Source organism: Pan paniscus, chromosome 1 (assembly GCF_029289425.2).
Source record: "Pan paniscus chromosome 1, NHGRI_mPanPan1-v2.0_pri, whole genome shotgun sequence".
Taxonomy (NCBI): domain Eukaryota; kingdom Metazoa; phylum Chordata; class Mammalia; order Primates; family Hominidae; genus Pan; species Pan paniscus.
Window position 1 is genome coordinate 159,617,378 of NC_073249.2, and position 17,623 is coordinate 159,635,000.

General features: G+C 39.5%; 1 protein-coding gene across 5 annotated transcripts in view; it reads right to left on the bottom strand.

Annotated features, from left to right (window-relative positions):
* Window positions 1-17,623, bottom strand: part of IL23R (interleukin 23 receptor) — a 166,076-nt gene that overhangs the window by 55,577 nt on the left and 92,876 nt on the right. For all 5 annotated transcript variants that reach the window (XR_008626633.2, XR_008626634.2, XR_008626632.2 and 2 more), the window contains exons 8-9: window positions 12,785-12,874; window positions 9,305-9,407 (exon numbers count right to left, since the gene is read on the bottom strand). Coding sequence is in view for 2 of the 5 variants with exons in the window: in XM_055117522.2 (XP_054973497.1) it covers window positions 9,305-9,407; window positions 12,785-12,874 (193 nt within the window). In the remaining 3 variants the exon portion in view is untranslated. The remainder of the gene's footprint in view (window positions 1-9,304; window positions 9,408-12,784; window positions 12,875-17,623) is intronic.

A 17,623-nucleotide genomic window follows, 5' to 3' on the forward strand; every position in this document is an offset into this window, starting at 1 on the left:
TTGTATAGGATTTCTAAAATTCTAATGTCTGAGTATATCCTTTCAATCATAATTAAGGTTATTATGTTAATTTATCACAGACCACAGAGATAACCACATTTCCTTGTGAATTGTGTTTTTAAATATCACTGTTTAAAGTCATTACATTAAGTTAATTACTTAATGCTAATGCAATTTCTGAAAACTTCACAAACACGGAAAATCCTAGAATATGGTATCTTTTAGAAAGTTCATGAAAGGATAAAAAGGATGCTAAAAAGCACTCTTGAATACAGGTTTCTAATAACTTTAAATTCATATCATTTAGACTCGGTAAGACTCCCTAAAACTTTAATAAAAAGACTAACTGGTTTATAAGACTGCTAACCGAAGTAGAACAAAAATTAATTAAATACCAAGAAAATACTCTGCCAGATTTTCATGCTAAATCAGCATGAAAAATCAGCATGCTAGAGAGCTGGCAAGGTGGCTGAATAGGAACAGGTCTGGTCTGCAGCTCCCAGAGAGATCAACGCAGAAGGTGGGTTATTTCTGCATTTCCATCTGAGGTACCAAGTTCATCTCATTGGGACTGGTTGGATAGTGGGTACAGCTCATGGAGGGTGGGCTGAAGCAGGGTGGGGCATCGTCTCACCCAGGAAGCACAAGGGGCTGGGGGATTTCCCTTTCCTAGTCAAAAGAAGCCATGACAGACTGTACAGGGAGGAACAGTATACTCTGGCCCAGATACTGTGCTTTCCCCACGGTCTTCACAACCAGCAGATCAGGAGACTCCCTCCGGTGCCTGGCTCAGTGGGTCCCACCCCCACAGAGCCCAGCAAGCTAAGATCCACTGGCTTGATTGGGAGAAACCAGCACAAAAAAGCTGAAATTTCCAAAAACCAGAATGTCTCTTCCCCTCCAAAGGATCACAACTCCTCGCCAGCAAGGGAACAAAACTGGATGGAGAATGAGTTTGATGAATTGACAGAAGTAGGCTTTAGAAGGTGGGTAATAACAAACTCCTCTGAGCTAAAGCAGCATGTTCTAACCCAATGCAAGGAAGCTAAGAACCTTGAAAAAAAGATGAATTGCTAACTAGAATAACCAGTGTAGAGAAGAACATAAATGACCTGATGGTGCTGAAAAACACAGCACAAGAACTTCGTGAAGCATACACAAGTATCAATAGCCGAGTCAATCAAGTGGAAGAAAGAATACCAGAGATTGAAGATTAACTCAATGAAATAAAGCAAGAAGACAAGATCAGAGAAAAAAGAATGAAAAGAATCAAACAAAGCCTCCAAGAAATATGGGAATATGTGAAAAGACCAAATCTATGTTTGAACGGTGTACCTAAAAGTGACAAGGAGAATGGAACCAAGTTGTAAAACACATTTCAGGATATTATCCAGGAGAACTTCCCCAACCTAGCAAAACAGGCCAAACTTCAAATTCAGGAAATATAGAGAACACCACAAAGATATTCCTGGAGAACAGGAACCCTAAGACACAACTCATCAGATACACCGAGGTTGAAATGAAGGAAAAAATGTTAAGGGCAGCCAGAGAAAAAGGTCTGGTTACCTACAAAGGGAAGCCCATCAGACTAAAAGGGGATGTCTCAGCAGAAACCCCACAAGCCAAAAGAGAGTGGGGGTCAATGTTCAACATTCTTAAAGGAAAGAATTTTCAACCTAGAATTTCATATCCAGCCAAACTAAGCTTCATAAGCAAAGGAGAAATAAAATCCTTTCCAGACAAGCAAATGCTGAGAGATTTTGCCACCACGAGGCCTGCCCTAAAAGAGCTCCTGAAGGAAGCACTAAACATGGAAAGGAACAACCAGTACCAGCCACTGCAAAAACATACCAAATTGTAAAGACCATTGACACTATGAAGAAACCGCATCAACTAATGGGCAAAATAACCAGCTAACATCTTAATGACAAGATCAAACTCACAGATAACAATATTAACCTTAAATGTTAATGGACTAGGCTGGGCACGGTGGCTCATGCCTGTAATCCCAGCACTTTGGGAGGCCAAGGTGGGCGGATCACCTGAGGTCAGGAGTTTGAGACCTACCTGACCAACATGGAGAAACTCCATCTCTACTAAAAATACAAAATTAGCCAGGCATGGTGGCACATGCCTGTAATCCCAGCTACTAGGGAGGCTGAGGCAGGAGAATCCCTTGCACCTGGGAGGCAGAGGTTGCAGGGAGCCAAGATCGTGCCATTGCACTCCAGTCTGGGCAACAAAAGTGAAACTGCATCACAAAAAAAAAAGTAAATGGTCTAAATGCCCCAATTAAAAGACACAGACTGGCAAATTGGATAAAGAATAAGACCCATCAGTAGTGCTGTATTCAGGAGACCCATCTCATGTGCAAAGACACACACAAAATAAAGGGATGAAAGAAGATTTACCAAGAAAATGGAAAGAAAAAAAAAAAAGCAGGGGTTGCAATCCTAGTCTCTGATAAAACAGACTTTAAACCAACAAAGATCAAAAGAGACAAAGAAGGGCATTACATAATGATAAAAGGATAAATGCAACAAGAAGAGCTAACTATCCTAAATATATATGCACCCAATACAGGAGCATCCAGATTTATAAAGTCAGTTCTTAGAGACCTACAAAGAGACTTAGACTCCCACACAATAATAATGGGAAACTTTAACACCCCACTGTCAATATTAGACAGATCAGTGAGACAGAAAATTAACAAGGATATCCAGGACTTGAACTCAGCTCTGGACCAAGTGGGACCTATAGACATCTACAGAACTGTCCACCCCAAATCAACAGAATATACATTCTTCTCAGGACTACATCGCACATATTCTAAAATTGATCACATAATTGGAAGTAAAACACTCCTCAGCAAATGCAAAAGAATGGAAATCATAACAAACTGTCTCTCAGACCACAGTGAAATCAAATTAGAACTCAGGATTAAGAAACTCACTCAAAACTGCACAACTACATGGAAACTGAACAATCTGCTCCTGAGTGACTACTGGGTAAATAATAAAATGAAGGCAGAAATAAAGATGTTCTTTGAAACCAATGAGAAAAAACACACAATGTACCAGAATCTCTGGGACACATTTATAGCAGTGTGTAGAGGGAAATTTATAGCACTAAATGCCCACATCACAAAGCTGGAAAGATCTAAAATTGACACCCCAACATCACAATTAAAAGAATTAGAGAAGCAAGAGCAAACAAATTCAAAAGCTAGCAGAAGACAAGAAGTAACTAAGATCAGAGAAGCACTGAAGGAGATAGAGACATGAAAAACTCTTCAAAAAAATCAATGAATCCAGGAGCTGGTTTTTTGAAAAGATCAACAAAATAGATAGACCGCTAGCCAGACTAATAAAGAAGAAAAGAGAGAAGAATCAAATAGATGCAATAAAAAATGATAAAGGAGATATCACCACCAATCCCACAGAAATATAAACTATCATCAGAGAATACTATAAACACCTCTGTGCAAATAAACTAGAAAATCTAGAAGAAATGGATAAATTCCTGGACACATACACCTTCCCAAGACTAAACCAGGAAGAAGTGAAATCCCTGAATAGACCAAAAACCAGTTCTGAAATTGAGGCAGTAATTAATAGCCTACCAATCAAAAAAAGTCCAGGACCAGACGGATTTACAGCCACATTCTACCAGAGGTACAAAGAGGAGATGGTACCATTCCTTCTGAAACTGTTCCAAACAGTAGAAAAAGAGGGAATACTCCCTAACTCATTTTATGAGGCCAGCATCATTCTGATACCAAAACCTGGCAGAGACACAACAAAAAAAAGAAAATTTTAGGCCAATATCCCTGATAAACATCGATGTGAAAATCCTCAATAAAATACTGGCAAACGGAATCCAGCAGCACATCAAAAAGCTTATCCACCACAATCAAGCTGGCTTTATTCCTGGGATGCAAGGCTGGTTCAACATAGGCAAATCAATAAACGTAATCCATCGCATAAACAGAACTAATGATGAAAACCACATGATAACCTGAATAGATGCAGAAAAGGCCTTTGACAAAATTCAACGGCCCTTCATGCTAAAAACTCTCAATGAACTAGGTATTGATGGAATGTATCTCAAAATAATAAGAACTATTTATGACAAACCCACAGCCAATATCATACTGAATGGACAAAAACTGGAAGCATTCCCTTTGAAAACCAGCACAAGACAAGGATGCCCTCTCTCCGCACTCCTATTCAACATAGTGTTGGAAGTTCTGGCCAGGGCAATCAGGCAAGAGAAAGAAATAAAGGGTATTCAATTAGGAAAAGAGGATGTCAAATTGTCTCTGCAGATGACATGACTGTATATTTAGAAAACCCCATCATCTCAGCCCAAAAACTCCTTACACTGATAAGCAACTTCAGCAAACTCTCAGGATACAAAATAAATGTGCAAAAATCAGAAGCATTCCTATACGCCAATAACAGGCAAACAGTGAGCCAAATCATGAGTGAACTCCCATTCACAATTGCTACAAAGAGAATAAAATAACTAGGAATACAACTTACAAGGGATGTGAAAGACCTCTTCAAAAAGAACTACAAACCACTGCTCAAGGAAATAAGAGAGGACACAAACAAATGGAAAAACATTCCATGCTCATGGGTAGGAAGAATCAATATCATGAAAACGGCCATATTGCTCAAAGTAATTTATAGATTCAATGCTATCCCCATCAAGCTACCATTGACTTTCTTCACAGAATTGGAAAAAACTACTTTAAATTTCATATGGAATCAAAAAAGAGCCCACATAGCCAAGACAATTCTAAGCAAAAAGAACAAACCTGGAGGCATCACGCTATCTGACTTCAAACTATACTACAAGGTTACAGTAATAAAAACAGCAGGATACTGGTACCAAAACAGATATATAGACCAATGGAACAGAACAGAGACCTCAGAAATAACACCACACATCTACAATCATCTGATCTTTGACAAACCTGACAAAAACGAGCAAAAGGGAAAGGATTCCCTATTTACTAAATGGTGTTGGGAAACTGGCTAGCCATAGGCATAAGGCTGAAACTGGATCCCTTCCTTGCACCTTATACAAAAATTAACTCAAGATGGATTAAATACTTAAACATAAGACCTAAAACCATAAAAACCCTAGAAGAATACCTAGATAATACCATTCAGGACACAGGCATGGGCAAAGACTTCATGATGAAAACACTAAAAACAATGGCAACAAAAGCCAAAATTGACAAATGGGATCTAATTAAACTAAAGAGCTTCTGCACAGCAAAAGAAACTATCATCAAAGTGAACAGGCAACCTAGAGTATGGGAGAAAATGTTTGCAATCTACCCATCTGACAAAGGGCTAATATCCAGAATCTACAAGGAACTTAAACAAATTTACAAGAAAACAAACAAACCAACCCATCAAAAAGTGGGTGAAGGATATGAACAGACACTTCTCAAAAGAAGACATTTATGCGGCCAACAAACATATGAAAAAAAGCTCGTCATCACTAGTCATTAGAGAAATGCAAATCAAAACCACAATGAGATACCATCTCATGCCAGTTAGAATGGCGATCATTAAAAAGTCAGGAAACAAGAGACGCTGGCAAGGCTGTGGAGAAATAGGAATGCTTTTACACTGTTGGTGGGAGTGTAAATGAGTTCAACCATTGTGGAAGACAGCATGGCAATTCCTCAAGGATCTAGGATCAGAAATACCATTTGACCCAGCAATCCCATTGCTGGGTATATACCCAAAGGATTATAAATCATTCTACTATAAAGACACATGCACATGTATGTTTATTGCAGCACTGTTCACAATAGCAAAGATTTGGAACCAACCCAAATGCACATCAAAGATAGATTGGATAAAGAAAATGCGGCACATATACATCATTGAATACTACACAGCCATAAAAAAGGATGAGTTCATGTCCTTTGCAGGGACATGGATGAATCTGGAAACCGTCATTCTCAGCAAACTAACACAAGAACAGAAAACCAAACACCACATGTTCTCACTCATAAGTGGGAGCTGAACAATGAGAACACACGGACACAAGGAGGGGAACATCACACACTGAGGCCTGTCAGGGGGTAGGAGGCTGGGGGAGGGATAGCATTAGGAGAAATTCCTAATGTAGATGATGGGTTGATGGGTGCAGCAAACCACCATGGCACATGTATACCTATGTAACGAACCTGCATGTTCTGCACATGTATCCCAGAACTTAAAGTATAAGAAAAAAAAAAGAGAAATCTGCATGCTAAATCAGCCAATACTAAAATTGTTTAGATATACAATTTGAATAAACTCCATGATCTAAGCCAAATTACCTATGATAACCCATCAGTTATCAGTGCTATGCACCTAAATTGGAGAAACAACTGGTATTCAAGAGGACATAAGTCCATTTTTAAGCATGGACTCATGGAGAACCAAGACAGCCACCTTGTCCTTCCAGAGTCCTTAAGGCTTTCATTATTAAAAGTTCTGCATTTTACGACTTGTAATGGAAAAGATAAAATGATCCAAATTCAATATGTTTCTGTGGTGACTTATAAACTACTAAAATAGTTATAAACAATATTTGGCTTGTCAAACCCATATTCCTGGGAAAACAATCAAAGCTTCAGGTACATTTGGCTACCCGATTGGACATTTAAATATTTATAAGGGATTTCATTCAATTGTCACTTTCAATGCATGTTTTCTGGTTGTATGAAAGCTTTCCCATGCAAGAAGACTGATGTTATAATAGTAGATTATTATGCTGCAGTACATTTTTACATGGTTAAAAAAAGCTGTTTATGGTTCACTGAGGACAATCAACCCCTTCACAATCTAGAACCCAAAGAATGAATCTTCTGAGAACATTAGAGAAAGACTGTCCTTGCCATCCACACTACAGCAAAACTTTGGGACCTTGAACTTTTGGTTTCAGAGATCCCACAACTTTCATAATCTCACAACTGAGGAGGGTCCCTCCACACCCATTGGAACCCTTAAGGTAAAGCTAACCAGGACAGCTTCTCCCAAGAAGACAGCGTCCTTAATGTGAACAGCTTATCCTAAAATCATGGATTAAGACTTCTCTACTATCATGAGACTCTTAACTTTGAATATTTTTTTTCTTGCTTATGCCTCTATGAAAAATAGAAGTGAAAAGGGGGTCTGTTATGTGTGTATTATGGGGTATATGTTTATTTGTGAAGGATTTTGCAGCCAGCCTTATACATGGATAATGTTATACTTTGATGGATAAAAGATGAAGGCCCAATGCAGGTGAGAAATTTTAAGGGTTCATATATTGCCTCATTGTCAATCAGAAACAGAACATTGATTCATTCCTCTTAAGCCACATCATGGGCTAAAGAGAACATTGCCAGGAGGCCTTCACTCTTCTAGAAGGGCATCATTTGTTAGGTCTTTTTTCCATAGTTTGAAGTAAAAGAGGCACTGATTAGAAATGTATCCCTCATGATAGGTTCTATAGCAGATTCTACTGTAAAGCCTATGGTTACACAAAAAACTTTAAATTCTCTTGTGAAAGTTATGCAAAATAGTAGAATTGGCCAAACCGAAAAGTATTGGCTAAACAGCTGCTGGCACTTATGATGTATGGAGAAAACATCGGGTATTATAGTGATTCAGTTGTAGGGGATTAATGAAAAAAAATCACTTAGTTAAGTGAGTAGACTCTTCATGTAGCTCATTCTTTGATCTATTTGATTTTAGATGGTTTGGTTTGGTTTATGAGGACCCTGGGTAAGGAACATAACCCAAACTCTTAGTATTATTCTCCCAATAGTCCTAATAGTAATCTCCCTGGTATGCTGTATTCTCTCAAAGGTTTTAAATGTTTACAAGCAGCCATCTCTAGAATGTCAAATGGTCTCTCTTCAACTGGAATAACAAGAGCTAAAAGAAATGTGTGACCATCAGGACACCGTAACCTATGAATTACATGCTGAGAACAGAAACCCAAAATGATGGTAACTGAGAGTGGCACTGAGGCCCTAGGTTTTGGTCACACTGTCACCTAAGTGAGAACCTGACCAAAAAGGGGGATTTTTTTTAAAAAACGAAATTATGGGAGGCCATTGTTTTGGACTGAGTTCATGCACTAGACTCCAACAGACCAAACCAAACCAAAATGGAGTTGTTCATGCTAAATGTGACATAGTCAAACTAAGACTTTAAGGAAACACATAGATCCTAGAACAGACCAGGTTTTGTTTTTCTCCTATAAACAGGATGTTCCAGCATAAGGAGGTACCTTCTACTCAGTCCTTGTTGCCACCTTACAGAACCCACTGTTCTACTGTTTCCCAGTGGGTTTAAAGACCATATAAGTACATTTACAATGGTGATAGTGACATCAATGACTAAAGTTTTGGTCAATCTCTCAAAATTGAGAAAATCACCAAAAGGGGGGAATTATTAAAGCAAACTAAATATGATCTGAGAAGGACTCCATACTTCTATATTCAAGTCCTTGTGGATGAACTGTAACCTAGCCTAATAGGCAGACAAGATTGAAAACCTAACTTAGTAGTATGTGCCCGTAACAATAGCTGAGTCTTGGCCAATCCCAGCAGCCATACTCCAACCACTCATAGACTGCTAAGTGTTCAAACTGTGTTCAAATAAGGCAAATGCCAATCCATAACCTATCCAGCTGTTTCTGTACCTCACTGCCGATTTCTATGTGTCACTTTTTTTTTTTTTGTCTACACATTTGCTCTGACCACAAGGCATCCCTGGAGTCTTTCTGAATCCACTGTAATTCTGGGGGCTGCCCAATTCGCACATTCATTGCTCAATTAAACTCCTTTAAATTTAATTTGGCTGAAGTTTTTCTTTTAACACAAGGCAATTTGTGACTTCACCACTCTCAAGAATCTAGTCACTGTAGGTAAATTTGAGGCACAATGGAAAACGCCGTGTAGTAAAGGAGAGAAATGGGCTTTGATATCAGCTGTGTTTGGACTCAGGGCTTAGTGTTCAGTGATTCTGGGCTGAGGACTTAGCCTCTTTAAGCCTCATTTAAGTCACCTGTAAAATAGGCCAGGAAGCTTTTCTGGCAGGGTCATTTTGAGGATTAAAGGAAAGACATTTGTAGAGAGTTTGGCATGGGTAAGTACTTATTAAACATTGTTCTTTTTATTTTCCTTTATCTGAATAAAAATGTTAACAGATTTTTCTAGTAAACAACTGAAATGACTAAATTTTGGTGATACATATACATGTAGTCTAAATCAGAAAACAGAAATTCTGCAAAAACCTACCCAGTTCGGAGTGATCTGTTAAATATCCCAATCAAAGAAAGAATTGACAACATAACAGCAAAGACGATCATTCCCAATAAAAGTCCAATGTCTCCTCTGTTGTCTAATGAAAGGAAAGAAAAATAATTTTAACCAAGCATTAGTCTTCATTTGATACCAGAATTACTCTTCTCTTTACTCTGCTCAAAGCAAAGGTCTCAAAGGAGAAAGGGTGGGGGGAAGCAAAATTAACCTTTACCTTGGGCCACAGAGTGACTGTTTTTCCAGAGTGCACAACTACCCCAGGAAACAACTTTTTGTTTGAGAAAGTTGGGCTACATGTATCTGATGTCAGTGGGTTTTTAGAAGTGCATCTCTGGCAAATGTGGTCGGCTTGTGCATGCAAATTTCATATACATTCTTAGTGGTGAGCTTCATTTGGCTTGTCTGACACAGGTGAGAATTCCCAATTGCTGTAACAATGTCTAAAGCTGGTTACAATCATACTGATTTTTTTTAACTTTTTGTGTGAGATAGAATGTGTGCAATTTGTCATCATTCTTCAAAATCTATTGCTCATGAAATTTTTCCTGCTGAGAAAGGACATCCACTTTACTTAGAACAATATACGTGATAAGAAAGAAATCACACACTGGCAAGTTAAGATAAAAATAAAAAATAAAAAAGAAATCAAAATTGCCTTTATGTTGCACTCACACTTAGTTAAAAAACAATGCTGGCTGGGCACAGTGACTCATGCCTGTAATCCCAGCACTTTGAGAGGCCGAGGTGGGAGGATCACTTGAGCTCAGAAGTTTGAGACCAACCTGGGCAACAAAGTGAGAACTCCATCTCTACAAAAATTACAAAAATTAGCCGGGTGTGGTGGCATGTGCCTGTAGTCCCCGCTACTTGGGAGGCCAAGGTAGGAAGATGGCTTGAGCCTGGGAGGTGGAGGTTGCAGTGAGCTGAGGTCGTGCCGCTGCACTCCAGCCTGGGTGACAGAGCCAGACTGTGTCTCAAAAACAAACAAACAAACAAAACCAATGCTTTTCTTGCATGTCAAAGTTGAGTTAATCTCCTAAAATATTTAAATAATTAATATAATTTATTCAACATATATTACCCACCAGGCTCATCATGCTTTCTCCCTGGTACATGAAAAAGCCCTATTTTCAAATATAGAAGGTAGTTGAGGCATTACTTATCACATTGGAATTTGTTCTAGAGCCATGTTGGGTATTGGCTTCCCTTCCATCCTCCTTCCTCACTCCCTCCCTTCCTTCAGCAAATGTTTGTTGGGTACTTACCATGTGGCAGACACTGTGTTTGCCCCACCCTAGTTATTTCACATACCGGGGTCTCCAGGCTGCCCAGCCCTCTTCTAAAGCCAATCAGCAGGCAGGAGTCTGAGTAACTCTAGCTCACTGCAAAATCTTGGTGGGATATGAAATTAATGTTTTCCCAGGGCTAAAGAGCTATTTCTGACTATTTCAAGCAACTAATTGGGGGTACTGGCTGCCACACACCCTTGGGCATTAATTAGTGCCTAGAAGAGGATAGACAGCCCTCAAGTCAACACAGTGCTCGGCAAAGGGGTCTAAGCAGTAGAGCAGAATGACCAAGAGCGTGGCCTGATATACCTGGGTTTGAATTAAACTCTGCCTCTTATCAGCTCTGTGACCTTGGGGCATAATTATGAACTTGCTGAGTCTCAGGTTTTCTCTTTTGGAAAATAGAGATAATAATACTTATCTAACAGAGCTGCCATGAGTTCCTAACCTCCACTGATCCCACAGAAATATCAAGGTGTAGGTAGGTCTGTGTAGGCATCTATAATTAGGGAACTGTACTGAACCTAAGCACTTGGCTCGTAATTGATTGATAATTCAGAGTGCCCTTACCTTTCTTCATGTTTCTTTTTCTTTTTCTTTTTCTTCTTTTTCCTCTTTTTTTTTTTTTCCTGAGACAGGGTCTTGCTCTGTTGCCCAGGTGGGAATGCAGTGGAGCTCACTGCAGCCTCTATCTCTGGTGCTCAATTGATCCTCCCGCCTCAGCCTCCCAAGTAGCTGGGACTACAGGTACATGACACCACACCCATCTAATTTTTGTAATTTTTGTAAAAATGGGGTTTTGCCATGTTGTGCAGGCTGGTCTCAAACTCCTGGACTCAAGCAATCTGACTGCCTTGGCCTCCCAAAGTGCTGGGATTACAAAATGTGAGCCACCATGCCTACCCACTTCATGTTTCTTTATGACACTTCACCACCACCTGACTTTTCTTCTTGTTTTGTTTGCTGTTTTTCTGCCCTGTCTGGCTAGAATAGAAGCTCCATGAAGACAGGGGCTTTGCTCATTGTTTTCACTGCTGATTCCCCAGTACCCAGAACAGTGCCTCGTACACAGGAGTTGCTTAATGAATATTAAATAAATGAAGGTGCAAAGAATAGCAATACAACCTGCAAAAGTTCTTATACTATTCCTGCCTGATTTCTACACAAGGAGATAAATGGTCTGTCAGTGGTCAATGGTGAAATAGTCATGCCTAAAAGTTTTCAACTCGAAATTTCTATTTAGAGTTATGTTCACCCATTGTACAACCAGATCTCAATTTTTTTACGCCTAAAACGTTTAGACAAGCTCATCAATACGATAATAGTCATGCTAACAACTAAAATGGGAGCTGGTTTGTATAAAAGAAAGAGCATAGACTCCAGGATATTGAAAGAAAAGGATTTGAATTTTAGTCTGTCACTTAGCAGCTCTATGACCTTGAAAAGTTTCCTCAACTACTCTAAGTTTCAGTTTCCTCATTATAAAATAGATGCGTAACACTTATCTCATGGGTTGTTTTAAAGATTGAAGAAGATGTCTAGACAAGTCCTAGCACAAGATAGGTAAGTAATTTGTTTTGAAAGAAGTTTTTGGGTCTTGAGCCCTAGCAGCTATTAAAATAAAAATGTGGCCAGGTGTGGTGGCTCACACCTGTAATCCCAGCACTTTGGGAGGCTGAGGTGGGTGGATCACCTGAGGTCAGGAGTTCAAGACCAGTCTGGCTAACATGGTGAAACCCGTCTCTACAAAAATGCAAAAATTAGCTGGGCATGATGGCGGATGCCTGTAATCCCAGCTACTCAGAAGGCTGAGGCAGCAGAATCGCTTGAACCTGGGAGGCGGAGGTTGCAGTGAGCCGAGATCGCACCATTGCACTCCAGCCTGGGTGACAGAACAAGGCTTTGTCTCAAAAAATAAAATAAAATAAATAAAAATTTTTAAAAATGTATACAATCTATTGCAAAAGCCGGCAAAATCCACCTAAGCCACTTCTTACATTCAGTTTTAAGCAGATCTTTGTACTTTGTCTATTATTTTCCTATGGAAGGCATAAGGCATATCTTATTGTCCAGAAACTTAACACCTGATGTGATTTTTTCAGTATGATGGGTTAAAATGGGCAATTACTAAAAGACTACTCAAAAAGCCTAAGTTGTATTTTCTTACCAGAAGTAAGGTGCCCTGTAGAGATGGAAGCAACTGTTAGCCCAGAATTCCATGTGTCATGTTGGAATGCTTTTGATGTGACCTGGGGAACTTAAACCAAAAGGAAAGAATGTCAGTTTCTTACATTTTGCACTCTGCTTGCCAAATTTCCCAACGGAGTTTCTTCCCTTGTTTAGAGATGACTAAAGTAAACCAATAACTTTAATGGGCTTGAAGGGTGGAATAAAAGCAATAGTCTTTGAGTATGTGTCTTTTCTTCTTCTTTTTATTTAATTGGGTAAATCTCAAAGGAGGAAACACTGCAAGGGCAACTATAATCTACCTAGGTTGTAAAACTTCAAGGTGTGTCCACTAATTTTATGAGGCTTCTAGGCAGCAAATACCAAGGAGCTTTATTTTACTGAGCCAGAAAAAATGCATGATAACTAATCTCTATTTGATTCCTTGCAATTGATGGTGCAATAAGGTTCAGATTTCCTTGAGGGTCCCCAAGATGTGTCACTTTTGCCTTTGCACAATCTTTGGGATGCTGTTCACCTTCTCCTGGCTCCTCATAAGAAACCTAATTTTGGTTAGCAGGCACTTTGGTGTTGTAACACCTGGGTGGGATGTCACCAATGACTTCTCTCTGCTCTTTTCTTTTCCTGGCAGCCTGGTCTAGTTATAAAGGCTGTCAGGAAACTGCTAATGAATGATTCTGACCAGGGTGGGGTGAGCAACCCTGGTACCTAACTTTCAGTCTGAACTCAAAGGGGTCCTGGTGCAGCCTTGCCGGTCTCCTCCTTCCTGATAATTAAAAGCTGACAGAAGTGACTTCAAGGACACAATTCTCCCAACTGGCAGAAGACATTTCTGAATATGGCTCTAAGCCTTGGATCCCTGAGACTGCTTCAAGCCCTGTGTATTCCGTCACTCTGATTTCAGTGCTCAAATTTTTCTTTTAAAAAAATTACTTTTGGGGGCAGGGAGAAATCACAACTTGAGGCTGAGATATCACAGGCTTGTATAAGGAGTAGTGTGGCCCATGTGACTGTCTTTGAGAAAAGCGTCCTACATTTCCAATGAAAAGGTTTCTACGGGGCTTCAGAAATTTTTGAAAAAGGCTGGTCTGGCCAGACACAGTGGCTTATGCCTGTAATCTCAGCACTTTGGGAAGCCAAGGCAGGTGGATCACTTGAGGCCAGGAGTTGAGACCAGCCTGGCAACATGGTGAAACCCTGTTTCTACTAAAAATACAAAAATTAGCTGGGTGTGGTGGTGCATGCCTGTAATACCAGCTACTTGGGAGGCTGAGACAGGAGAATCACTTGAACCCGGGAGGTGGAGGCTGCAGTGAGTCTAGATCGTGCCATAGCACTCCGGCCTGGGTGACAGAGGGAGACTCCATTCCACAAAAAAAAAGAAAAAAGAAAAAAGGCTGCTCTGGGTGCAGGCATAAGCGTGAGGAGGGTAGTTTTCTGAGCACAATGGGTGAGGGATTTTAGAAGATGAAAACATCAGAAAAGCCAAAAGTTATTTCCTGTGTTTTTTGTCCTGGCTTCTCTGCAGCAAGAGGAAAATGTTTCACCGGGAATTGTGACAAATCAGAAATTTTTTTTGGCTTCTCAATGCCTCGCTAAGTCTCTTTTGCTCCATGGGTATATGGTTCCACCAAACTCTGAGGGAACAAGGTTATGCCCTGATGGCCAACAGTCAGGTTTATTCATCTAAAGTGCTATCTTTACAGGCCAATGTTCATTTGCAGGGAGCTCAGGCAGGCGTCTGAATCTCCATTATTTTGAAATTTTAAGAATAAAAATACTGGCCAGTTGCAGTGGCTCATGCCTGTAATCCCAGCACTTTGGGATGCTGATGGGGGTGTCAGGAGTTCAAGATCAGCCTGGCCAATATGGTGAAACCCCATCTCTACTAAAAATACAAAAATTAGCCAGGCATGCTGGCAGGTGCCTATAGTCCCAGCTACTTGGGAGGCTGAGGCAGGAGAATCACTTGAACCCAGGAGGCAGAGGTTGCAGTGAGCTGAGATCACACCACTGCACTCCAACCTGGGCAACAGAACAAGACTCCATCTCAAAAAAAAAAAAAAAAAAAAAGAGTAAAAATACTACATTAAAAGGTAACACAATTTTCAATTTAGCAAAATCATGGGCTTATAGCATATGCTGCTGTAGTATTTTTGTTTTCACTTTTATTATTTTAAAATTAGCATTTTTAATTTAAAAGTAATATATGGTATTGTTGGCTTTTAATACAGGTTAATGTAATTCTGTTGTATAAACTACAGGTAGTTATTGGCAATGAAACTTCATTCAGTTATTAATTTGCATCATATAAAAACAATTTTCATATCTGACTAGGGTTTTATTAGCCCTAACAGGGAATAAATACAATCTTCCTTTAGATTCTATTTGTTATCATAGTTCCAAATCAAACAGGTGCATTAAATTAAAGTCACTTATAAGAGGTGCTTAATCCTCAGAGGGAAATTTCACAAGGAATCAGTTATCTAAAATAAGACAATTTATAAACAAAATTGTCAGAGAAGAAATCAAGCCAATGTTAGACATAGGACTGAAACAAAGCTATGTAGATTACATTCTTCATGGAATACTGCCACCACGTGGCTACGTCATTTCTTTTTAAATTATACTTAACATCTTTGACTGTAAAAGCGATAATTAAAGTACAGAAAAATTTTCAACAGGAGAAATTAAAAGGAGAAAAAAAGAACCATCCCTAATCCCATCCTTTTAATCCACCTGCTATTAGTGCTTTATGGTATTTGCAAGTATTTTAACATACAAAAGCATTCGCAAACACAGAATCTCACACACACACACACACACACACACACACACAGCCTTTATGACTGGAAACTGTTTTTTATATCAGTTCTGTCATCAGTGCATTGCCTAATTTGCTAAAAAAAAAAAAAACCTCATGATATCTTACTGTATTTGGTGTTTGTGGTGTTACGTCCATAATGAGACAGTTCCATCCTTGCAACAGAATATTAACTTATGCCTATTAATCTCACAGGACATACTTGAATATACTAAAAAAAATCCAAATTATCTTTAATTTGGGAAGAATTTTTATATAACTTGTACACACTGGCATCAAACTTTAGTCTTACAAGAAGACAATGTGCCTGTGGGAATTTAGAGTGATCTCAAACGAGAAATATGGTTTCTTATTATTGGACAACATTTAAAGCATAACAACTATATTTTTTGGCCTACCAAAATACCAGGCTAGTTTAATCAAATCCACTCAAAAGGACCTGGTTTTAGCAGTAACGTATTCCATCTGTATTTTAAGGATGATGCCAAATCATCACCTCAGCTCTTCTTTCTACATCAACCGTACTAGTCTGTTTTCACACTGCTATGAAGACATAATCAAAACCGGATTTTTTTTTTTTTTAAGACAGAATCTCCCTCTGTTGCCCAGGCTGGAGTGCAGTGGCATGATCCTGGCTCACTGCAACTTCTGCCTCCTGGGTTCTAGCAATTCTCCCGTCTCAACCTCCCAAGTAGCTGGGATAACAGGAGCATGCCACCACGTGTGGCCTTTTTTTTTTTTTTTTTTTTGGAATTTTTAGTAGAGACAGGATTTCACCATATTGGTCAGACTGGTCTCGAACTCCTGACCTCAGGTGATCCACCTGCTTCAGCCTCCCAAAATGCTGCGATTACAGGTGTGAGGCACCGCACCTGGACAAAACTGGGAAATTTATAAAGAAGAGAATTTTAATTGACTCACAGTTCCACATGTCTGGGGAGGCCTCAGGAAACTTATAATCATGGTTATCGGGGAAACAGGCATGTCTTACATGACAACAGGCCAGATAAGTGCCAAGCAAAGGGGGAAAAGCCCCTTATAAAACCATCATATCTCATGAGAACTTACTATCACACGAACAGCATGACTGCAACTGCCCCCACCATTCAATTACCTCCCGCCACTCATGGGGATTATGGGAACTACAATTCAAGATGAGATTTGGGTGGAGACACAGCCAAACCATATCATCAACCATAGGGCAAAGTGTGTTTTGTCATCCTTTTAAAGTGACCATTTAATGAGAATTAATTATGTCACAGGTAACATGCTAAACTTTACATGTTTTCTCTCATTTAATCCTCACAACAACCCAATCACACAGACAATATTATTATCCTCATTATACGGATAAGGAAACAAAAGAGTAGAAAGGGTAAATAACTTGCTCAAAGTCACCTAGGTAGAGGGTGAAGAGTGGAAATTCCCATCCAGTTCTGACATGTAGTTTGTGCTGGTCACTGATCTCATTAAATTAATAACCTCACTTCCACAGCAGGATGGCTCAGGGTGGGAGGCAGAGTCAGCCCTGCAAGCAGCCTCTCCCAGGATGAGACTTAGCATTGCTCCACTGAGGACTCGCCATGGTGTGTTGGGGCTGCCTGGCCTTGTGGGGCTCTGGACCCCACAAGCCCTACTGTGCTAACCCATTTAGCACTGATGCTTTAAATCTTCTAGCGTAGAGTTATTTTCTTCTTAAAACCGACTACTTTCCTTTATTACACAAGTAATACATGCTAATTACAGGATGCTTGAAAAGTATAGAAGGGTATGGAGAAGATAATACAATCTTATATTTGTTTGCAAACTAGAAACTATTATTTAAAAAAATATGTTAACAGTCTTTTGTGTATGTTGGTAGCCTAGTGGAGATCATACTCTTTATAAATGTTTTGTCTTGCCTTTTTTATTCAATTTTTTTTTTTTGAGACAGAGTCTCACACCATCACCCAAGCTAGAGTGCAGTGGTGTGATCTTGGCTCACTGTAACCTCTG